At 31.6% G+C, this 25,191-nt stretch overlaps 2 protein-coding genes across 10 annotated transcripts in view; one reads left to right on the top strand and one right to left on the bottom strand.

The window, feature by feature from the left end:
- Window positions 1-25,191, top strand: part of Fdl (fused lobes) — a 40,003-nt gene that overhangs the window by 7,729 nt on the left and 7,083 nt on the right. For 2 of the 5 annotated variants that reach the window (XM_072898354.1, XM_072898353.1), the window contains exons 2-4: window positions 10,961-11,017; window positions 24,363-24,506; window positions 24,998-25,099. In XM_072898354.1, coding sequence (XP_072754455.1) covers window positions 24,373-24,506; window positions 24,998-25,099 — 236 coding nt within the window. In that variant the 5' untranslated portion in view covers window positions 10,961-11,017; window positions 24,363-24,372. Of the gene's footprint in view, window positions 1-10,960; window positions 11,018-20,761; window positions 20,998-24,362; window positions 24,507-24,997; window positions 25,100-25,191 lie in introns of those variants that run through there. The other 3 variants (XM_072898351.1, XM_072898350.1, XM_072898355.1) reach the window with 3 other exon arrangements.
- S-cup (spermiogenesis-related protein stanley-cup) lies at window positions 1,284-20,006 on the bottom strand. Of its 5 annotated transcripts, none has more exons than XM_072898363.1 (5): window positions 19,865-20,006; window positions 8,932-9,097; window positions 7,116-7,760; window positions 5,752-5,908; window positions 1,284-4,416 (listed from the first exon to the last, which is right to left on the bottom strand). In XM_072898363.1, exons 3-5 carry the CDS (start codon window positions 7,289-7,291, stop codon window positions 4,102-4,104), a joined length of 648 nt encoding a protein of 215 aa, XP_072754464.1. In that variant the 5' UTR covers window positions 7,292-7,760; window positions 8,932-9,097; window positions 19,865-20,006; the 3' UTR covers window positions 1,284-4,101. The 5 variants fall into 5 exon arrangements, with proteins under 5 accessions (XP_072754464.1, XP_072754465.1, XP_072754461.1 ...); XM_072898364.1 differs by having other exon boundaries at window positions 1,284-4,419; window positions 5,752-5,896; window positions 19,865-20,005; XM_072898360.1 differs by having other exon boundaries at window positions 1,284-4,419; window positions 19,865-20,003.

Genomic DNA, 25,191 nt, shown 5'->3' with positions numbered 1-25,191 from the left:
AGATGCATTATTTGCAAAATTTTTTTATTTGATATTTTTAATCTCTAGTTTGTATATTATTAACCTAATGCTTATATTATATACATATAAATGTTAATTTTTTAAAATACATTTGTGTTTGTATTATCATAACGTTATCGCATTGTATTACAAACATCTAATCTTTCTTTCTGCTATACCTTTCACAGCAGCAATATGTGCATTTTAAAAGAGTATCATATATACAATATACATATCGGTTTATCTGTGAAAGCGTGTATACTGTCATGCGACCAGCTAAATTGATAACGGAGTGGCACAGTTCCGCGTTACCGTTGGGAACGCAGAACTGTGATGTAAACATGGGTTATTCTGTGTAAATCTAATCTAATTACGACACATCCTAGGCGAATCGCACGTGGACCGTACGCGTAGTATCGTTAGCAATTAGATATTTCCATACCGAACTCGTTACGGGAATCTCGGATATGCCGCAGAGTCCCCGCAATTACGCAGAGGCTGCGGAAAATTATTATATTTTCAATTTGGCTTCATTTCTCGCACAGGTCGCGTGATGAGAGAATACTGGTTACGCGCAATCGTAAGCTGTGATGTAATATTGATTTTGGGTAGGATATTATTATACTGCAATGTGACGGAGTGGTTGTTTTACGGTATAAAACCACGTTAGTGGTGAAGGCGCGGCTAAAATCGTAATTTGCGCTTTTCTGTAATTATAGCGTCACGGTTTATGATTTTATGTCGTCTCGATTCTCGATGCCGTTTCGCCGTTGATTTTAAAAGATATCTCGCGAGTTTTTTTTTTATCCTTCGCCTTTGCATTGTACTTGACTCTTTCCCACACACACTTTGTTTTTTTTTTAATATAATTACTTTTACGATTTTTATCTTTTGATCATTAATTATTAAACGATATAGAAAAGATTAATTTGAATATTTGGAAATATACTTTGCTATTAAATTAAAATAATAAATCAATACTAATTTATTATTATCGGATTGTGTCTGTTTATTTATAAATTATTTATTAAATAACAAAAAAGGAAACAAATTAATGTCATGGTATTTATACAGTACCAAAAATATATCACCTTTAGTATTTTTGAGTATAATTTTATTCAAAGTGCATGGATATTTATAATATCATAATATGTTTTGATAGTAAATACAACTTACCAAGTAAAATATTTTTCATAAAATAATAATATAAAAAATTAATTTTATTTGAAATATAATAAGTAAGTAAGTAAGTTAAATTAAATTTATGCTCAAAAATCCTAAAGGTGATATATTTTTGGCCGGTACTGTAGCTCTGTATAAAAAAATTTATGAATAATCATTTAAAATTATGAAATAATCATTTAAGGAGATAAATATGCCAAGCTTTGTTTTTTAGTTTGATAATATATATGAGCAGTTTATTTTTAAGTAATAAAGCTGTTTTTCTTCGGAATAAACATGTATTTGTAATACTTTGTGTTTGTGCCAGGCGTTTTTTTCTGCACGCGTGCACCTAATGAATCACACCGATCATGTGATAGCGTGCACGTAACTATGTTCTTAGATTTATCGTCATTGACATAGCGCAATCATTGCTGAATTATAGTTTGCGACGATATTGCTGTATTTTACCCCTATTTATCATCGGATATGGGTGGATGATGTATTGTGTCGTTTCCTCATGGCGATCTTATCGTGTACATCAGTCAATTTCCTACAATCGAGATGACATCGTATAAACATGTTATGATATATACAAGATGTTCTATTTTCCTTTGCATTGATTTTTAACAACAGATTTTTCAATCTAGATTGAGATTATTTATTTCAATTTTATTATCTATATAATTTTTTCTTTAGGATCTTTCTCGCAAAAATGTCAAGGTAGGTTTGAGACTAATTAATTTTGCAGTGCACAAGAGATTGAAAATAAATGGATTCTCATTCTTTATATAATAGAAATAAGTGGATTCTCCGAATTCCTTATATAATATTGACATTTCGTAGAATGCAACGGGCAATTATTTTAAAATTACATCAACAACTTTAAACAATTAACACTGATTGGAACGACTCGTGATCGTTCCTCTTTAGATTTTTAATGCTCATACACCTTTAATAGTAATATACATAAATAATATCGCTGACACGGAAAAAGATTTAATGAATAATGGCGAGCGCTAATGGATCACTCGTCCGCTCAATTAAGGCTTTTACTGCATAATTTTCGCGTTGCTATCGCGTTCCTTAAATAAGGTAGCTCTTAGCAAAAGCATCACATTTTATCGTAGCTAGCCGGCTCGGTAAAACACGCGATAAAGTGCCTTTTTAAGCAAACATTTTTTCTTCGGCTATCAAGGTTATCACTTGTTCTCTCTTGGCAATCTGTCTGATGCGGCTAATTGCTGTCGCAATTAAGTAGGCCCAACAAAATAATCTTACGATTCGGCCGTTTAAATTGTGTATACAAGGCGAGAGAAATGTAGCGATTATTATTATTATTATTTGCGCAAGATTATCGGCGTCCTTTAACGACACTTTGCATTAATTTTGTTATTACAGTTGTGATTGGGGGACAGAAATAAAAAAAATTTTATTTTCGAATTTGCACCGCGCGCAATAATCTTATATTAATGTAAACGAATTTAATCGGTATAATTATGTTACGTTTGTGATAGGTACAATTTTATCGATGATGCTCACTGCATAATATTCATGCCGTCCGCATAATAATAAATCATCATTGCGATTGTTGTGCCGCAGCACGCTTGAAAATGCATATCGAATGTACATAATGTGCGGCTCTTTATTTACATATTCACCTATCGTACAGAGGAAAGTTATATGTGAAATGGTATGGCTTTGAAACAGTCTCTCAGCGAAATGCGCATAAACTCCGCGATGTCGTGCACCATTTTGCGAAACATCACTTATGTTATCGCGATGCGCATTGTTTATTCAAACGGAAACTCTATCTAACGGTGCGGCGTTTGTGTATATTTTCTCTTGCTCTCTTAAACTAATGACCGACGGGAAAAATATGCCGTTAAGAATTCTTTTCCTTAGTATCTATAAAATGTAATTACCTGTGAAATTAGGTCTTTCTCTTCGCTGCCTGACTACACAATTTATATACCGTTTTCATATACATATACTGACTTATATCTTGTCTAAATTCTTTTCCGACGCATTCTATATTGAATATATGCGTACCTCTACGACACGCGTACACGCACGCTCTACATTTTAAATATTATCGATGCATTTAATCAGAGATCATCGAAAAATAGAAAAGTCAAGGTATTGCATTTTATGAAAATTTTCTCTTATTGTATTTTATCGATTGAAAATCACTCGAAGATTTTGTGTCGTTTCGCTTATTGTTAGATAAAAAAAAAAAACAGTACTACATACTTTTGAAAAATTGTTCCTCAATATTTTTCTTTCATCTTTTCTATCGTTTACATATGTCCCGAAAAGGAACGAATTTAGGCACTTATCTCTTGTATTTTATCATTTTACTAATAGTTAAAAATTATTCAAAAATCCTCGAAAACCAAGACGAGAAAATATAATAATTTTCCATTTTTGTAGAATTTGTTTTTAATATAAAATTCTCTCTATATATATATATATATATATATATATGTTCCATTTATAACTAGATTCTAAAAATAAGTCTCGCTATTTTTTTTATCCCTTGATTGAAATCGTTCTGTATTTTTATACATTTTAAATATGTACAAGGATAGAAATAAAAATGTAGTTTCTCTCAGCATTTTTCAAAAAAAGCTTCCCTCTTGCATCATATTATGGTGAATCGAGTTGGGAAATAAGCTCAATTATTTTATCTCTCATCTTGCCTTCTATTCTTTTGATCAAGAATATAATCTTAGTTATTTGTACCATTTGGAATGGCCATTTTTATACAAATGTTTTCCCGTCGATGTTGACTCCAGCTGTGGACAAGCACCGTTCACAGATAATCAGAGTCGCCATGTGTCGATCATGGTATTTTATCTTGAAATCATGACTCGGTGATGGAAATTTTCACGATTCGAGGTTTGCAGTTCGAAGTAGTTTCCGATTCTTATTTAGTTCTTAAACATAGCCATCAGCTTCTAATTTTAGGGCGGCCTCGTAGGAAGGTAAACCCTGATCGTGCCTCGGGACATCTTCTCGCTTGTTGATCCTGTTGGCCTCCGATTCGCTGGGTAGGCTGTTAACCGGGGGTGAGATAATGCTACCGGGATCGTCAGACTCGTCTTTCTTGTCGGTCGGCGAGGGCAGTGCTCGAGGGTCGAAGATGAGGCTCTCGTAAGCCGGCGGCGGGCCCGAGGTCACGGGACACGGCGGAAGAGATGTAGGCACTCCCTCTTCCTGATAGGCCTGAGTTCCCGTCGATCTCTCGAGGCACTGCTGGAGAGAGACGGAATCGTTAAAAGTGCAAGAGAGAAAATAAAAATATAAAGAACAAGAAATGTCAATATGAAAATTCAATCTAGATAATCTATTAATATTATAGGGTAAAAGATGGCCATTAGGCTGTATATTTTCTAATAACAGCTACATAGTGCGCTTTTTTAGTCATTATCAAAGATAATTGATGTTGTAAATATCGATTAATGACTAAAAAAACGCATTATGTAGCGATTATTAGAACAATTGCAGCTTATGGCCATCATATCCAATGTCAGTAATTTTTTCCTTAATTATAATTTTTAATGATTGACCAATTTCTAATTTACATATTTTTAACATTTTTTTATCGTTCTTTTATGTCGCTACATATTTTGGTAATAATATTACATTTTATTTCTTGTTCTTTGCGTTCTGTCTTTTTTCATTGTGTCTGTGAACTTGAGGACATTCTCAAGCTAAAGGTGCGAAGTGTGCACCTTTATTGTCGCATTGCGGTGTACAATTCCGGCCTCTATCCTCGCGGCGTGTTTTTACATGAGGGCGTGGTTTCTACTGGAGATATGCGAATTTTTATTTAATTGTGTACGCAACCGCAGAGAGGTAAGCGACTGTGAGAGGTTGCGTAAAAGGTCGGTATGTGGAAATAGCGACTCGCGGTGTGCACGTCGAGTAGATGATATGATTTAAGAGTAGCTTCATGTAACATTACGCAGAGTGTCCCAGACGAAAAGTATTTTCGGAAGAGATGCTTCGGGGTAAATGTGGATAAAATTTGGAAAACGTCCAGCAAGACCTCATTATGAAAATTTTTAATACCGAAAATAGAAGACTCTCCGTGAATCAAATGTCAGAGAGATGTGTATATGTGTACGATGATAACAAACCGTTATACCTTGATGAATTTTCAACTGACTTTATTTTAATTCAGCACAGACATATCGTGAAACTTTTTTTAAGTTCTATGAAAAAGGTAATTGAAATAAGTTACAATAATAGTAATTAAAATAACATATGATAAAATATAAAAACTAAAGTTGCGCGCACATACAGCACATAAATTAATATGTTTGAAAATATCTCTTTATATCTCTTTATGTACACTTTTTTTATTTTAACAAATATTGAACCATATCTAATGCAGATTTTATCGGACAGAAAGTTTATAAAGTAAAATTTACATTTGGTACATTTTCATAGAGTTAATAAAAATGTTATTTTTCACTTCTTTCTGACTTGTCAAGAAACTTGTCATTAAAAAATCGTGATCTCGACGGAGATTTCATAATATTTACAATGAAAATAATCTTTCGATGAGAAATTATTACTTACCATGGCGTGTGTATCCATGGTGAAAACTTCTAGACTATGAATGTCTGGCTCGGCCCTCCAGTACTGAGAGTACTCCTGCGGTCGATGCTTTCGGACGTTCTTGTGACAGCAGTAGCATATGAGCACCACCATCATGATCACACCGCTGATCATGGCGCTAAAAGCGAACCAATATAGACGATGTTTAGACGGTGCTTTTTGTGCAAAAAAGGTGCGCCCGGGGAAAAAACGAGGCTGCTATAAAGGGCAGAGTGATTAGTGGAAGAGTGAGCGTGCGATTTTTCCCAAAGGGAGCGGAAATTTTTAAACACGGTTGGATATAAAACGGTCACTTTTAACACGTGTTACATTTTGACGGATAACTTTCTGCAGCGATTGAACATTGGATAAAAAAACTGTATAGCATAAAAATAATACTTTGAAAGATATTATTAGGATAATAGAACAATTGTTGTGTAATATTGTTTGCTCGAAGGGTTTTATCGTGACAAGTAATAAAAATCAAATAGCTTTTATCTTTATCTCTTTTTTTTCATATATATATATATATATATATATATATATATATATATATATATATATATATATATAATGATATGCATCGTTTTTGTATAATTACAGTAATTATTTAGATTTAACAGTTATTTTTAGTAAAACCTCTATCTCACATATTTTTTTTAAATGACTTGTGATAACATTTTATTATCCGGATATTTAACGACGTATAATAGTTAATTTCGTCTGTACTTTCATAATTATATATTATGACAATAGAACTCTTTCAACTATTAATCTAATTTTAATTCAATTCAATTTTGTTAAATATTATTAGCAACATTATTGACATTTTGCAAAATGTAAAGGCAGAAAGAAATTCAAATATTTTAATTAATATTTTACCGTACAAATATAATTAAGATTAAAAAAAAATGTTCAAGAAAAAAATACATAGTACTAATGTAGTTAATATTCCACGTCTGATTTATTTATTTATATTTATATGAAATATTAATTTTATGCTTATATAAGTAATAAATTTGTTGCGAGGAGTTAATATCTCCACTTTTTAATATCAATTTATTTCTAATGTTAACATATTTATTAAATCCGTTATCCTCATGCAGAATAATCATTGAATTTTTAATCACTGGCTATCACTAGGCAATTAAGTGTTGTATTATTTTAATATCGAGTCTCGTGCATGCAATGATCTAATTTAATATGTGGACCGCGATATTTAGCGATTGAGGGTTGTTTGTTAAAGATAAAATGAATTGATCGAAAAGGCGCGTCTTCGGAAGTGTTTAACATTTTTTGCTTTCCGAACTATGCTGTTAGCATCGGCCGACGCGATTGCTACTCACCCACCAAGAAGAATGTTAACGTTGCCGTGCAGATCCGGATCGAAATGACTGCTCTTGCTAGTCGACGATGAGTCGGTGTAATCCGGCAGGGCATTACTCGCATCCCCATAAACGTTGCTGCCGTTATGATTGCCATGGGCCTTTTGCACCGCGGCCATCACCGCTATCTTCTGCATTATCCTATCCTTATCGTCGTCTGATAAGGTCGATCTCAATCGCGTCCCTGTCCGTTTTTTCTAAGTAGCATTGAATAGAGCTAATTATCGTCGTTGGAATTAATTATCCCCCTCCTTTTTCTCTCTCTAGAGCTAAAGTAATTCTTCCCGCTTCATTAGACTCGCCAGAGAGATCGATAATATATATATATATATGATGACGGCTGTAAGAGAGAGAAAGAGCACCGCTGCTGATTCTTATCAGTCGGGGGATAGTTTGAAAGATCGAGAGCAAGGTAATCTCGATCCGTCCTACTCCAAGATTGCCGCTGATCGTTCCGAGAAAGAGTCTATCGTTTCCGGAGACGCCTCTCGTCGAAAAAGCCCGCCGGATGCATTCCTCTCTTCTGTTCCCCCCCGAGCACGATCGATTCTACATTACAATCGATTAGATCGCTCGGGGGGATCGCGGCTGAATTGGACCTCAGATCTGGAACATCGTCGTTATTTTTACGAAATGTACATACAATTTTTATCTTTTAATGATTCTTACATAGATGTTATTTTTATATCTCTCGATTTACTTGTCATAATTTCTAATTATAACTTTGTATAAGAATGCATGTAACGTTTTTAAATTAATTTTTTTTTTGCATTCTAAAAGAAATCAGTTATATCACTTATTATTGCACTGACATAAGACATACTCGAAGAAAGATTTAACTTTAACCTTTTAAAGGAATAATAGAGAAAATCGATACATTTGTAGTGCATAATATGTGACAGCATATTTTATTTTAATTTTGAAGATTAGAGGACATCTTAAATTTTCTAATTTATTCACATTCTACACAGAAAAAAAGAATATTCTTACTTTGACAATATCTTTATTTTTAAAATGTTTACATTTATTTTTAAAATGTTTACATTTTAAGATTTATCTTGAAATGAGATTATATCACGTTAAACAAAGAAAAATATATTTTTGTTATTTAAGAATAATTTTCTTGTATGGAGAGGAAAAAATGTTGGATAGAAAATAACACATGTTCAAATCGAAGATTAAAATTTTCTTAGAGTTAAAATAATTATTTTATTCTTGAAATGACAATTCTAGTGTTGAAATAAGATTATAAGATTATAATATTGTTATAATTTAAGATTTTTAAATTCTTCCAAGAAGATTATAAATTGTTGCGAATTAATCGAACAATGAACGCGTTCATATGAGTATATAAGCTTTGATTTGACACTTACTTTTTTTCTCTATGTAACTAAATTAATAATTACAAAATATATTTTATTTATATATCCCATATTATTGAATACGAAAACGTGTAACGAAAATGACGTTGAAACAAGTATTTAAGCTGACAGGTAAATTAACAGAAGCAGCAAATTCGATTCGGAATGGTGCCAATTCAATAGACAGATTCTTTACAATCCATGACCCGTATTTTATTGCTTTCGTTTAGTAACAAGCTTACCGTTAAGCAGAGATACTTTGACGACACGTTTTTGTTGCGGCAGATAAAATTTTCTCGAATCGGATGTCGCACTTTCGCGACAATGCGATTCCGCGCATCGCATTTTTTTACGGAGTCGAGTCGCGATTCACGCGGAATTCCAATGCTTCAAATTGAATTCCTCATTGTACTCACGTGTAGTGTGAGGGACTCCCCCGCGATCGTTCGACTTTACGGATTTTCGGAGGCAGGTTTACTCGCGCGTGAAACGCGCACGTCATCGTTTCTGCAGCACGTCGAATTTTGGCCAATAGCCTCGTCCTCTGTCAGAACTCGTCTCGTATAGTTTCCTTATCACGATCTGTAAATAAACGATTTCTGTAGTTTCTTGTTTCGCAAACGAAAACTGATACCCATATCAAATTTCTGATACCCATTAAAAGAATCTATTTTTCGCTTGGAACGCTTGAATCTAGAACAATCTATGTATTCATTTTCAAATATTAATTCATGAAATAATTTATTTTTGCTTTCTAAGTAGAATATTAATATTCACATTAACAAGAAAATCAATCATAAATTAATTATTTATTTTATTTACTTTATTTATCTTCTTCAATAAGTGTATATATAAATGAACGGCTAGAAATATTTTTAGTTTTTAATTTCATTAATTTTGATGTAATTTTCTGTTATAACAGAACAAATGTTTACTTGTAAGAATTTCAATTTCAGTGAATAAATATTTCCTGTGAATTTCAGAGCAAGTGTGTTAACGAAGCAGGTTTCTAACTGAAACGGAGATATATTTCGATAAATTGATGAAATAGCGTATATAATATTGATATTTTTCAACGCTGTTTACATTTATATATCTTGTGACGATGATTGAGAAAGTAAATATCATCAGAGTATCTCAGAGAGAATATTCCCCTGAGAATCCTTCCACTCTCAGACACCGATCGATACTCATTTTGAGCCGCCCGATACGATAGTTAATTCCAAGAATAATCCACTTAGTGTTAATTTATTAGATCGCGGCTAAGATATTTTACGTGAGCTTGTAGATATAGAGATCGAAGAGAACAAATTTCGAACTTTAAACTTTATTAAAAAAAAATTCAACAAGGTTTTTCTGTAAATAATTTTTTTTTCTCTAAATAAATCAAGGGTTTTCTCTAAATAAAATTCAAATTCTATATATATTATTCTATATGATAAATATATGTACAATAAATTAAAGATTTAAAATTTATTATATATTCGTCTAGCATTATGTATTCTTCAACCAATACAAAAAACATTAAATTGCTAGAAATAGTTTTAGCTTATATTTTTAAAACAATGTGTAATGATGTAATTTTTTCATATTTTTTACACATCAGAGGCTCTAGTCTAGATGAGAGGTAAAATAGAGACGGATATAGAAAACTTGTGACCGCACCTTTACTCCACTTTACGCTACTCTGATATATTTATTTTCTTAGTTTCTTAGCGGTATAATACCCGCATTTCTGAGCCCATTAATGAAGCTGCAACCGGATGTGATAATGCACCAAGTAAAACTTTATATAGGAATATTTATTATCAATTGTAATTTTTTTCGTACTAACATAATAGTCGTCAGGTCAAATTGTTTATTTATTGTTTTTTATTAAAACAATCTTTATGAAATACTAGTGAGTTAAAAATACTGATATTAAAAAATAGCAATTGAAACATTAGTTATGCACACGATGCAGTTTAATATATATAAATTTAATTTCCTCAAATTGGAGATATTTTTGTTCGATATTAAACATTATAAATGTTTATTTATGATATTTTGTTATTACATTATTAATTACGTAATCGAAATTAATTTATCAAAAAAAAATACGGAGTTTAATTCGTTTCGACGTAGTATTTTTTAATCGATAATGAGTATAGTTTACGCTGTTGTACGATGACATCATATGTCCCTTTATATGCAACGAACTAATCAATAACGGCTATTAAACTTATGCCTTTGGTCATTGGAGAAAGAGCATAGATAAAAGATAATATAACTCGTAGTATCATTGCTAGCTCGTGTTGAATTTTAAGCAATTCTTGGCCGGGTCTAGATCGATACTGAAAATAGTGTGCATGAAGCTGCATGAAAACTCGTATATTCGAGAAACGAGATCACTGCTCGAAATTGTATCCTTTCAGACTTAATGGGAATGTATGTCGTTTGTTGCAGATTCGCGTAAATGAAAGACATTAGATGAGGAAGTTTGCGAGACCGCTTGAATTGCAGGTAAGTTTGTAATACAAAATTGTACGAACAAATAAATGTGACGTATGTTTGATTGTGCTTGATTAAAAATAGTATACGATAATTATTTTAAAAGATAATATAACTCGCGAGTAGAAACTTTACTCTATTAATTCGCAACACAAGAATGTTTTTCTAATAAATTAAAGACATAAATTTTATTTTTGTTTTCTATATATTAATGAAACAATAAATTTTAATATATAAAAAAATGTGAATACATGCAACATCTGATATTGTACAATGCAATACTTTATATTGTATTATTAAATTATTTTAGTAATTTTATTATTTGCGCTTTGCTATTTGATTATCAGCACTATATTAAAAAAAAAAAAAAAAAAAAAAAAAAATTGATTAAATCATTGAATTGTTAAAATTGCATATTATAATTTTCAATCATGCATTTTAATTTTTGCATTACATAATAATCATAATTGAATATGAACATTTATCTGTCATTATATATTAATTATCTGTCATTACATTAATATTTCGATACACATGCTTATTCATTCTTATCTAATCAAAAGGAAAATTTCCATTTAATTATACTTTTGCCTGAAGCGAAACCAATTGACATTCCATCAATACAGTATTCAATAGACACAATTACATTCAATATTAGCAATATTGTTTCATATATTGACCTAATCAATTGTTATGGCAAATTATCTTCTGCCTCATTCGGGTCGAACTGCCGACCATCCAGCTGCGCATTTAACCTAATCAAGCACCCATGCACCTGCTTGATTATCTGACAATGAGGAGGCCACGATGTCACGCGATATTCGACCCGACGTTAACTTTATTTAGGTTTCTTGTAGTTGTGTAGCACTTTTTATTTAAAACGTTATTATCCTGTATGGATATTTAACGAATGATTGCTTTTACATGTTCAATTTTTCATCTAATGGAAAAAAATTGATTTATTCCGAGGAATAATTAACGTCCACTTATTAATGTTCATGAAGAATATAAGAGTTACATTTCTGAAATCTAATTCATCTTTAATTTTCGATTATTTACAACACAATTATTGAATTAAAACAATGAATATTTTTATTTATTTATATGATAAACTATTAGTGATGGTTTTGAAACACATTTTTCTGGTCCTTTTCTTCCGTATATTTTTAGAGGCTATTTATAACTGATATAAATTCTTCAATTTCCTTTACTTTCTAATTCATGAAATATCAGTGTCACATATCGGAACGCTTTCTTGCTATTCAGCCTTGGCTTACATCGACTATACTTGGGCAGCGCGATATTTTCTCATGGCATATTTTATAGTTGTTCTGTACATGCATCTGCTGATTAGATCTTTTAAAGGAATTTTCGCATTTTAAATAATTAATGATTGTCGAAATATTTGAATACGGATCGCAGAATTCTGAAACGCCGATAATTGAATATTTAATCTTTTATTATGTGCGATATTAATACAAGTGGAAGAGTGTTCTTAATTATCCTTAATTAAGAAAGCAATAAATATCATTGGAATATTATTACACACACATGCATATCATTATGCATTATTAATCATACGATAAATGAGGTGCAAAGCGTTAACGTTACCAGAGGTTGTTTCTTAAGTATGGAGGCATCCGCCGAGAATTTGTATTAATCATGGAACGTTCGTAATGCATCCGTGCTCTTGATCTACTTCTTCCAGTCAAGCCACTCTCTAGCATACGTTCAGCAACCAAGGTAGACTCTCAACAATATCCGGAAAATCCGTCGTTAATACTTAATCTTTATGGGTACTTGAAAAATATCGTCTTCATAACATTCATAACACTCATAGCTTCTCGTATATTATAGCACAACACAACACATACCCTATACATACATTCATACAATATACGTTCTACGCATTTGTAAAATAAGGAGGAAACTAGGAAATAATTTTACAAGTTTTTTTAGTAATAATAAAATATTAATTAAATTCCGCGATTTTTAGCCACTTGACGCAAAGCTGTAAAGATTTGTAGAATGTGTCACTCGTATCATTTAAATCAGAGGTTCCCAAAGTGGGGGCGATATCGCTCCCTAAGGAGCATTGAAATGATTTAGGGGGCGGGAGTAGCCTCGGTTGCAATTGGGGGGCGTTAAATAAAAATAAAGGGTAGTGGAAGCATAAAGCAAAAAGAGAAGATAAGAAAATTTTGAAAAATTGTTTGTATATGTTTGTGTGTATTGTATAACATAAAATTAAAAGTTGTAATTATTTTATTTTCCAAGTATAATAATAATATCGCTATATTGCTAACGAAACTCGAACAATGAACAAAACATTGCAAGTTTTATTTTCATTTTATTTTTATTTTTATTTAAATATTATCCTTTATTATTTTAGTTATTTTATTTTTTTTTTTTTTATTTTAATAATATCTTTCTTAATTTTCTGTGCTTTGGTTGGACAACATAAAAATATAAAATCCATACATAGTTTTCTTTTTTAATATAATGTAAGTTACATGCGAAAGAGTAATGCAAATGTTATTACTATGATTGATTTTAATAAATAATTTTATAATTTCAAGCTCCAAGATGTTTTATAGCTAGAAATATAGGTATATAAAAAACACAAATTTATCACTGCATTTTTCTATTTGTTCGTTTAAAGAAAGTGGATTTTTCAGGGGGGAGAGGGGAGGCTGAATAATTTTTTTTCTGAAAAGGGGGCGATAGGCCAAATAAATTAGAGAACCTCTGATATAAATGTTGCCATTAAATGGAGAGAAATGTTTTTAAAATTATTTCCGATTCTTCCACGCATGTAGGTACTTTATATTTTTTCGAAACGGTAAAAAATCATCAATGACACCGGCTACCGTGACGAAATGTTCCATTCTAAATGAAACCCGCCGTATTTTATGGGCCACTTCCCCTTGGTAATGACCCAGCGACATTTAGCGACGTTAAACCGCATTAAAGCCGCGTAGCTGCATAAGTTCTCTCTGTGTGTCATTACTTTCGCAACTTTTCCGAAGGCCAGCGGAACTCTCAAATTATTCACCGGATTCACCAGAGTATTCCTGCACGCCAGTGACAATGCGAATTTATGCATGTCAAGACTTCTTCGATCGTGGCTGGCATTCGTCTCCAATTTCGCCAAATTGTTTCGGTATACTTTTATATGTTACGTTATCGTGTATGTACGTGTCGATCATTGTTTTTTTTTTTATTCATGTCGAGTATATCGACGTGACGGTTATCTCGCCGGCATCATATCGTATACTTTTATAACATGCTGTATTATAAAGATACTGTACCTGTACTGGTGACGGGATCGATATCGGTTAAAACATCTAGAACACTTTATGTATTATGTGCGTGATGTTTTAACGTCGAGATCTCTAAATATTTTTATAATCGCGATGACAAGTCGAAAAAGTGAACCGCATTTTGTTAACTAAAATTGATTTAACTTTGTTTCACATGCATAATGCCATTTAACATTGACATCAGTTTTTAATCTTATTTTATATCTTTAATAAACTATTTTATATCTTTAATTAACTTTAATCCTTAAATCTAATTAATAATTTAAAAAAAATTTTTTATATAATTTTTCTAATTTATCTTTCAATTTACTAATGAATGTAATTAAAACTACATAGATATTTCATATTACATGAACTCTTTAATTAGTGCACTAATTAATGTTATATCGGAAAGTATTAAAGTTTACTAGATTTACTGTAAAAAATTAAATACATATACACACATGTATATATATATTATATACATATGTCGCATATCTACATATATATATATATATATATAATAGTTATTTTTAAAAACAACATTTCACGAAGTAATTAAAAAAATCTGTCGTCGCAATCATTGGTTTTGCACGACAAGTTCTCGAAATTGTCTTTCCCGAGTTAAGAAGTTCCATTAATTTGTTCGATTTTACAATAATTAGACTTGAAAACTTGAGGCTATTTTGAAAGTTTCTCTTTAATATAGATGTGAAACACTTTTTACATTGTGTACACACATATGTTTTTAAGACATATGTAAAACATTTTTAATTTATTAATGAAATAATTAACTTCTCTACGGAACTCTCGATAGATTCGAGCCCCGTCAATTTTCGAAGTTTTCATTTATTCTTAATAAACAAGGATAAAACATATTATAAATAAACGAGAACTGTAGGTAATTACAAGGAACCATATCCTCGCACTATCTACGGTGTGCTAATTGGAGTTGTCACATAATGCTGCGGCACTCCAATTAGTTTCTACGACATGATATGCTATATATAACGAAAATTATGCACGTCTAGTGTTAACTCCTATATAAATTTTGCTCTTTAACACATCATGAGTGCATTTGATTAGCGAAATTAACCTCAATATATTTTACCGGAATCGCTTATCGTTTATCTTGATTTTTTTTATTAGTTCTCTCAAATTTAATGGTATCACTTTATTTACGTACAAAATTTAAATGACACGAATCTCTCGCGATTTTTTCGTGTATGAAAATAAAATCCATTACTTAACACTATTTTCAATGCAATATTCAGGGCAAAAAAAACCGTCCGACTATAATTGCTTCGTCATTTCTAATTAGCTTTAATTAAAGCGATTAATTGATGGAAGGATAAGATTACCTTCAATTATAATTTAGCACGAAGACTTTCTGAATGAAGTTTTATTACGATATATCTCTCAAACCTGCGAGTTTCTTAATAACAACATTCACAATGTTTCACTTAAAATAGATTGATCAACTAAACAAAATCATAATTTCCAATTTAGAAGATCATAATATCTATTATCGTTCAATGTTACGCTATTATTATAGCGTCATCAGAATGTTTTTTTTTTTTTTTTTTTTTTTTTTTTTTCTTTAGACTCTTAATATCTCATCGTATAAAATTGATGAAATAAAATCAAGTTTCTGGATTTGAAAAGCTATAAATCAAACAAAACTATTCTTATCACTGTGCATTATAAGCGTATTATTAAAATGTCTTTTTTCGCTTTAGATTCAATATTTCATTGATTGATCTATTAGATAAGTAAAATTAAATTTTCAAGGTTTAAGAATTATAAATAAAATTATCATTATCGCGATGTGCTTTATAGCACCTCGACACGAAATCTCCCGAATAACATCTGTCTCTTAATTTGACAAGACGAAACTTTCGAATCACAAAGACATGGTATAAAGGAAATTGCACTTTTTTTTAAATAAACCTGAATATGACATCGAGCATTCTGCGTGATTGCGTGTGTGTATCGATTAAAGGACGCGTCGGAGGCACGTGACATTCGTGTATATATGGTCTACGGTCTCTATATATAGAGTTACGTGGGTGCCCTCACCGATGCCGTGGTTGTGGGTGGCTTCGCCCTCGGCCACGCAAAACCACGTCGGCCTTTTTCCCATTTTGTATCGAACGCCTCGGCTCGGTTCGACGCGCACGATTCGCAACTTGACTAAAGTTGATCTTCACGAGATAATGCCCTCGGAGCTTTCCTCGTAAAACTCGATGATCGAAAAGAGTGATAAACGGTGGTTATAGCGATCGTAATTACTGATTTGAGACAAATATCAATCCCCAATATTGCCAGACGTATCGCCAAAATCAAGCCGCAAATTAATACATATGCAATAAATATTATTATTCAATTATTAAACTCACTGTTATGATCGAAAGGTTTATCGATAACATGCTAAAGGAAAACTAATTTTGGTTTTCAAAATTATTGATAAAAAATTGTTAAAAATTTAAGACTATTGATATTTGATTAAGAAAAGTGTCTCTCATATATCGAATTTTCATGCAAAGTAAATGTGAAACATTTTTCTTTTTATCAAGTTATTTTTTCTATATTAAAATATTATTGATCGCTTTCATTTTTATGAAACGTAAAGATTTAAAAAGACAAGCAAAATGAGTAAAATCAGAGTTGAAAAAGATAGTAATTTAATAATATTCGTTAATAAAGTTTTGAGATTTACTAAAGCTTTGAAGTTTTTTCTTTTCCGGAATTTTTAATTTTGAAAAAAATACTAAATTTAATCCAGATTATAATTGAAAAAGTAAAAAAAAAACATAAACCCAGAAAATATACGTTTCCATTTAATGACTTAGCATGTTACTGCGACAAGTTTTTCGATCAAACTAATGAAAAATGTTTAATTGATTGTAAAATAACATGTATCATATATAGTTGCTCTAAATTATTTAGCATTTAATTAATTAATGGAAAGTAATTTAATGAATATATTCAATAAGTTATTTTTATTTAATAAATTATTTAAATAATGACCCAAATTAATTATAGATTAGTAATTAATTAAATTTACGTTTGTTTTAATTTTTTTGAATCTTTCGTCGCGTTTGACTTTTTGTTAATTTTGTATTATCATTAATTTTATATTACTCATTCAATTTTATATCTCTCTCTCTCTCTCTCTCTCTCTCTCCTCCTCCTTCTATCTTTCTCTCTGTACATATGCTCACATCTTTTAATATTTTATTTATTTTTTATTTACTGTATTTTTTATTAAGAGAATCAAAAAATAGCTAGGTTCTCGCACTGGTTTCGTGTTTATTTAGTACTACTAGTAATCTTAATATATCATATACTTTATATAATCTATAAATAATTATACTTTTCTCCGATTTTTGTCTACACTTAAATGATTATATAGTTTAACTCTTTACTGGCAATATTATACATTGTATCAGCAACGTTCAGTATTTTGATTACTGAAAATTATTATCCGCAATAACGAGAATAGCGATCGAATGATATCGAAGTGACATTATACATATCTTTCGATTGCTATAGATTAATTCAATCAATTTACTGCCATCTTTATTACTAAGGATATTTTTTCAATAATTAAGTATCCGACACTGCCGTACGAAATATCGTGTCGATTATGCTTCTCTATTTGCTGTTACGATATTGAACGTCGTACATAGTACACGCACTTGTAAAGATTCGATTATATCAAATATGTATTTAAAACGGTTGTTAAAAATTTCATAGTATGATAGTGAAAATGAATACCGTCAGGTTGTCGGCGATGACGAATGTCATGAGATTTAATGCCACGTTTAAGGATCCTTGGTAAGATGACTTGCCACAAGACATGCATTAGCATATCATTTTATAATCTTACGATTGCGATGAGACGAGAGAATGACGTCATCAATGCACCGGTATTACGCACTGCTTCTGAAGCACGGAGAATAATTTAAGATTCTTAGAGACAGAGATACATACGACGTCGCACACACAGGTGCTGACGACCATTGCTATGCGATGTCACGTTCGCGTACGCGATAAGTAGCTGGATAAATATTTCTCACGATTTACTTGTGTTGTCGATATTACGAGGAAGATAAGGTTCGCACATTTTTTAAAGGACTTTGCGAAAATTTCGATTTTTTTTTTTTTTTTTTTTTTGTGATTAATGCGAAAGTGTCTTTAATGTTCGAGAATCAATCAGTTATTGATCTTTGGACATCAGTAATCTTATGAGCTCAATATGGATTAAAATGATGTGAGTTTGAAGTATTATTTACGTTCGATTAAAGCGTAATTAAATTGGGTGAGTATAGTAATTTAAAGTTCTCTTCCTTCTGAATATTAATAGCGGTGCTTTAAGCGTGCCAAATGTGACCTTTATGTAGGGTGTTTCAAGGTAACAGTAAAGCGTCTACTTAAAATTATCTGAATATTCTGTACTTGTGTATTATCTAATCGCATCACAACTAATTTGTTTTAAAACAAGATATCTCTCACGAAATGCTGCTATTATTAAATAACCTGTTTAATATTTTATATTTTTTAATTTTTGCTTTAATGAGCACCTTCTTTCAACTTATATAAAAAAATATTATTCATGAAAAAATAAAATTATTAAATTTTGCATATGCTCACGTCTTTTAATATTTTACTTATTTTTTATTAAGAGAATAAAAAAATTCCTAGGTTCTCGCACTGGTTTCGTGTTTATTTAGTACTACTAGTAATCTTAATAAATCATATAATCTATAAATAATTATACTTTTCTCCGATTTTTATCTACACTTAAATGATTATATAGTTTAACTCTTTACTGACATTTTTTCAATTTATATAGAAAAAATATTATTCCTGAAAAAATAAAATTATTAAATTTTGCATATGCTCACGTCTTTTAAAATTTTACTTATTTTTTACTTACTGTATTTTTTATTAAGAGAATCAAAAAATAGCTAGGTTTTCGCACTGATTTCGTCTTTATTTAATATTACTAGTAATCTTAATATAAATCATGTACTTTATATAATATTAATACTATAAATAATTATACTTTTCTCCGATTTTTGTCTACACTTAAATGATTATATAGTTTAACTCTTTACTGACATTTCAACTTATGTAGAAAAAATATTATTCATGAAAAAATAAAATTATTAAATTTTGTAAATAAGGACGTTCTACAGTAAATTTAATAAAATATATATTACGTTTTGTAATTATTTACTTACTAATAAAATAAAACAAAGTATTTTATTAATTGAAGAATGCAATGCTAATTTATCTGTTTTCAGTTAAAGTTGATCGAATTTAATTTGTTGAAAAATATTTAACATTAGTTTTTTTTTCCAATTATTCAAAAAATCATTCTTGGTTAACTCGTGTTTTAAACTTTTAATATTTTTTTCAGCTGCAAAACTAATCTAAAACTTTTCAAAAGCTAAATCCATGCGTCAGGTGTTAGCTACATCGCACCCTTCAATTTCACTCGATACTTGTTAATCCCGTGATAAGTATCAATTTGCTAAATGAAACCGACCTTTTTCTCAGTACGCGACAGAGGCTGGTTAGCCTGGTCTATCGGGTCGCTCGCCAAACACCTGCGATACCGTTTCTCCTGGCGATCGATGCCAATCTTGGCCATTTGTCCATTCGTTCAAGTTGATCACCACGACGACGACGACGACGACGACGACGACGACGACGACGACGACGACGGAGCGACGCCGCGTGCGTGACGCGCCGCGTCGACCGCGCGCACGGGGAGGCGAGACGTTGACGACGGTGCCGTTCGGCGTCGGGTAAATTCTGTGTCCGGTCCGTCCTTAGTACCGTTCCGTCCGAGACTATCGGCGACGACGGTCATGGTACGCTCGTTGCTTGGCTACGCCACGCGACCCGCGGCCAGGCACGGCATTTAGATATAGTTCACGTGTGCCGGAGGCACGAACAACGGAGGCCGCCACCACGTCGCTCCCACCTTCTTTGACTTGGTCGTCCGTGTTGCGTCACACTCTCTCGACCACCCTCTCTCCACTCACCCTCGACGCTGCGCCTCTCTTTCTTCCTTTCGCCTTTTGGTCCCTCCACCTTCGTTATTCAATAGAGAAAAAAAAAGAGAGAGAGAGAGAAAAAGCAGGTTTTATACCTTTGTACCGGCGCGACGGTAATGTTAAACCACCCGCACGCGCAAGGGTGAATTTCGGCCAACGTGGTTTGGTGCGGTGCAGTGCGGTGCGGTGTTGAATCGTCAGTCTTTTCTACCGTGGTCCCCGATGTCGTCACATAGGTATCACAACGGTATAGAATTTTGTCCGAGCGAGTGTTGCGCGAAATTCAAACAATCTCTGTTGAATTGAATTTTTGATGTGAAAATTGATGTGGTTTTACGCGAAGTTGATCTACGTGATGTAGACGGTAGTGGTCTAGTGGTATAGACAGTGTGCATTTGCATCATTTAGTTTCTCGCATCGTCAATCAAGTCTGTTTTTAGAAGATAAAATCTATAATGCGAGAAGAGAAATCAAATTATAAAAGATTAAAAACACCCGGTTCTATTAATATGACTTTTTAATCACCTTAATTAGACTTTATCGAAATGTGTAGTAAAGTTAAATATTTAATTCTTTTTTGGAGAGCTCAGCTACGTGGGATTGTCACCATCTTATCACAGTTAGTAATTTTGTCGTCGGATTCCGTATTTATTTTGTTGCGTGTTTAGTATTTTTATTCTTTGCACTTAATTATTATTTTTTTATCTTTTCATTATTTCACATATGTGATTGACTTTAAAAAAACATTCTGATTTTTTGTTTTACTTTTTGAAATTATTTTCCGTTTCTTGCTGATAATACGGCACTGTTTACGTGACAATATTTTAATTTCCCTGACTCATGGTCGTCTGTAATATTTATGTAACGGTTTAGTTGATATATGTTGCGTTCCACAATGAGAAAAATTCTAAAACGTTGGATCGAAACATCTGGTTAATATAGTTATTTCCGATCTGTATATAATATATATGTATTGATGTAACGCTTTTATCTACTGTTTCACTCTAGGGTATTGACCTATCGTTATAATTTATGTTTTGATTTATACCTCTGACAAGTCTATGCGATTTTTATTTTGATTTAAATATTATTTATATTAGTTTTATTTTATATTGAAGTAATTACAGTATATATTATTTTATTATTAAAGTATAATTACTTGTAATAATATTTTTTGTATTTTTATTATAATATCGTTTTTAATGAGAAAAAAAATAAAATTTGTGCGTATATACAACATACGCAACATTTCATCTTTTTAAATATATTAATTTCTTTAAAATATCTAAAAAAAATAATGATTTGGTGCATTAAAATTTTGTTTGTTATCTTATTCCATGTTTATTTATAATAGAAAAAATTCTTCTGTGCGACAAATGTTTACATTTTAAATATATGTTAAAATATATTGCACACATACACAGAAAAAAAGAATATTCTTACTTTGACAATATTATCATTTTTTTAGAGTTAAAATAATTATTTTATTCCTGAAATGACAATTGTAGTATTGAAATAAGATTATAATATTGTTGAAATTTAAGATTTTTAATTTCTTCTAAGAAAATTATAAATTGTTGCGTATATATGAAACGATTAACGTGTTCATTTGAGTATATAAGTTTTTATTTGACACTTACTTTTTTTCTGTGTAACTAAATTAATAATTTAGATATAAAATATATTTTATTTATATATCCCATATTATTGAATAGGAAAACGTGTAACGAAAATGACGTTGAAACAAGCATTTAAACTTACAGATACACAGAAAAAAAGAATATTCTTACTTTGACAATATCTTTAGTTTCAAAATGTAAATCTTGAAATGAGATTATATTACGTTAAACAAAGAAAATTTGTTTGGATGAAAACATTTTATATAGTTCAAGCAAAAAAAATATATTCTTGTTATTTAAGAATAATTTTCTTGAATGGAGAGGAAAAAATATTGAATAGAAAATAACATATGTTTAAATCGAAGATTATAATTTTTTTAGAGTTAAAATAATTATTTTATTCTTGAAATGACAATTGTAGTATTGAAATAAGATTATAATATTGTTGAAATTTAAGATTTTTAATTTCTTCTAAGAAGATTATAAATTGTTGCATATATATGAAACAATGAACGTGTTCATTTGAATATATAAGTTTTGATTTGACGCTTACTTTTTTTTCTGTGTAGACTTTTGCCAGAATTCTCTATCATCATTCTTTTTCTCCTGTGTACTATACATTTACTAAATCAACTTTTTGGTTCAGAAATGGTCGTTTGATATCGATCAGTCTGCCGTTTCTTGCGATCGATTTTTTCGACTTTTGTACCGTTCTATTTTGCTTAGTCGTCTTGGCTTCGTGCATGAATGTCATTAGTGCTGCTTAAATGCAAAACACGTCAGGTATACATGCGGAATGAAAAATAACAGTACACGAAAATTGTTAAAAAGCCCCAATGTTGCTTCTCTTATAACTCTTATGTTCAACGGTAGACTTACGACGGAATAAATTAGCATGTAGAACATTGTGACTCATTTCGGACGACGGTATCGAAACTTAAAGTGCCTATCCCCGGGCCTAAGCGCCGAAGGTGCCAAGTGTTATATGTACGTAGTAATCAGAACCGCAGAGTACCGTCTAGTTCGCGTTTCATATTTCGCGAGCTGAACCAGCTAAGCTTAGAATTGGGCTCGTCCAAAGTGTATTTCTGTGCAATTCGACAGGTGGTCCTTAGACATCATCACTTATCGTGATAAGTGACAACACTCGCTGCTTCTCTTTGCGATGCGACGAAAGCGAAATAAATACTCGTTCATCTCAGAAATGTAGCAGTCGTTAATTTAACGTGACTTTTTCTTAAAAAAAAAAAAAAAAAAAAAAATGAGATCGCATCTTTTTAATAAAGAGAAGAATAATATAATAGAATATAATAACAATGAATGATCAACTCTGTTATTAAAAAAGATAGCCTGTTCATTTATTAAATTACATATATTTAATTAATAAACATTATTTATTGTCTTTTTTTATTATTATTCCAGATTAAATTTAATTTTAACATGAAATTTTTAAAACCTTTTCTTTTTTTTAACATTAAAATCTTTATTATTTGTTGAGGATTTGCGAAATAATCCGATTATCGGAAATATTGCATCTACGCAAATTTCCTCAACGTATTTACAGTTTCGATAAACTGAATCGCAACATCGAATGCGTCTCGACGGATCGCACGGCATCACGAGGGATGGAAATCTGCTTGGGTTTCCGACGGAAATGTAACATAATATCGGAAAGGCGATGCCTGGCAAAGGTTCATAAATCCTCGTGGGATCATAAAGCGGGAAAGCATGCACTTTTACGCGCGTGCATTTACGTCCGAAACACTTTCGCCGCCGAGCCGTCTTTTTCTTCTTGTGTTAGCCCGATGAAAAAAAAGAACAACGTGTTTCCTTTCGCGCCAGAAGAATCGCCGGAAATACGCGGGAAACATTTCCTTTCAGTCTAGTCTCTAATCTCGCGATATATATATATATATATATATATACCGTGCCGTGTCTTTATGCAGACACGCTTTCCACGTAAATCACGCCTTATCTCTCGCATGTCACCATCTGGGGATTCCGCAATAGGAATGCGCATCTGTATTCTTGTTGCGCATTTTCTAGTAAATGTAAGCCATTTTGTCTGTGTTACATTGAAATGTAAAAAAAAAAAAAAAAAAAAAAAAAAAAATAAATAAAATGTTCAAAATACGCATATCAGCATGATTTGACTAGAAATAAAAATGGTTCACGTATAATAGGTATTAATTAACGATCATTAAAAAGACACGAGGAATATCGTTAGCGTTGTTGCCTCAGTTTGCGATGAAACGACACATTTGTCTCAATCAATCTAATTAACTGGATCGTCCAATCCGCGAGTTCCAGCATCGTAAAAAAAAAAAAAAAAAGCTGCAATTTTTCCCATTTTGTTTATTCGCAGACTCGCCAGAATGGTGGGTAGCATGCCCAGCGGATGGATGAGGAGGGTTCTCCTCTTTCTCGTCCTGATGACCGGAGTCCTGTTGATCGCGATGTACGCTCATGCTCCACCGCTTGCATCGCTGCAGCCGTTTGCGACTCGTCGGTAAGTAATTTTCTAGATTACAGGTTATTTTATTTATTTATTCTCCTTCAAACAGACGGTTTGACGAATAAATAGATAGTATGTAATTGATTATTCTCTGTTGAGGACGAGTAATTATATTAAAAACAGCCATTGGTGTATTTGCCCATGTGTAGAAAAGTGAGCGGCTTCTTTTGGACACCGCTATCTCATGCTTTGATGTATACTGATTTTAATATGTATATTATTTTTTTATGAAGAAAAGAGTAGCAAAATTTATAGAAATACATTGGAAATATTTCCGATTTATGAATACGATGTGTGAATGCAAAAGACGCCTTTTTTTCTTTTTAATTTTTGTGTTTCTATAATTTCTACTAACGCGCAGCCAGATTTGTTTGCTGCGATATGTATTAACTCAGTGGCTTTTGATTATTTTCTACATTGCATGTTTTTTTTATTTTGAATTTATTTCGTACTCTCTCTTTCTCTCATCACAACGCGCATCGAAGAAGACTAGAGGACTTGCAACGCGGCTTGGTTAATTACCTGATGGGTAATGAAACCACCATCGGACCTGAGGAACGGCTTTACGAGTATCTGGAAGAGCCTAGGTAACGGACAGTTCCTGATTGGGGATGGAATTTTAAGCTAGGCCAACTATACCGCGAATTTCCGATGCCTTAAGCTCGAATTCATCTCCGCT

This window comes from Anoplolepis gracilipes, chromosome 8 (genome assembly GCF_047496725.1).
Source record: "Anoplolepis gracilipes chromosome 8, ASM4749672v1, whole genome shotgun sequence".
NCBI classification, from domain to species: Eukaryota; Metazoa; Arthropoda; class Insecta; order Hymenoptera; family Formicidae; genus Anoplolepis; species Anoplolepis gracilipes.
This window is presented reverse-complemented; position numbering and strand designations above follow the sequence as displayed.

Excerpts from the sequence above, each read along its gene's own strand:
- S-cup (XM_072898360.1), bottom strand. The coding sequence starts at position 7,291 with ATGCAGAAGATAGCGGTGATGGCCGCGGTGCAAAAGGCCCATGGCAAT. Across the intron at positions 5,909-7,115 it reads GTTAACATTCTTCTTGGTGG|CGCCATGATCAGCGGTGTGA; the intron begins GTGAGTAGCAAT and ends GTTCGCTTTTAG. Across the intron at positions 4,420-5,751 it reads CCATGGATACACACGCCATG|CAGTGCCTCGAGAGATCGAC; the intron begins GTAAGTAATAAT and ends GTCTCTCTCCAG.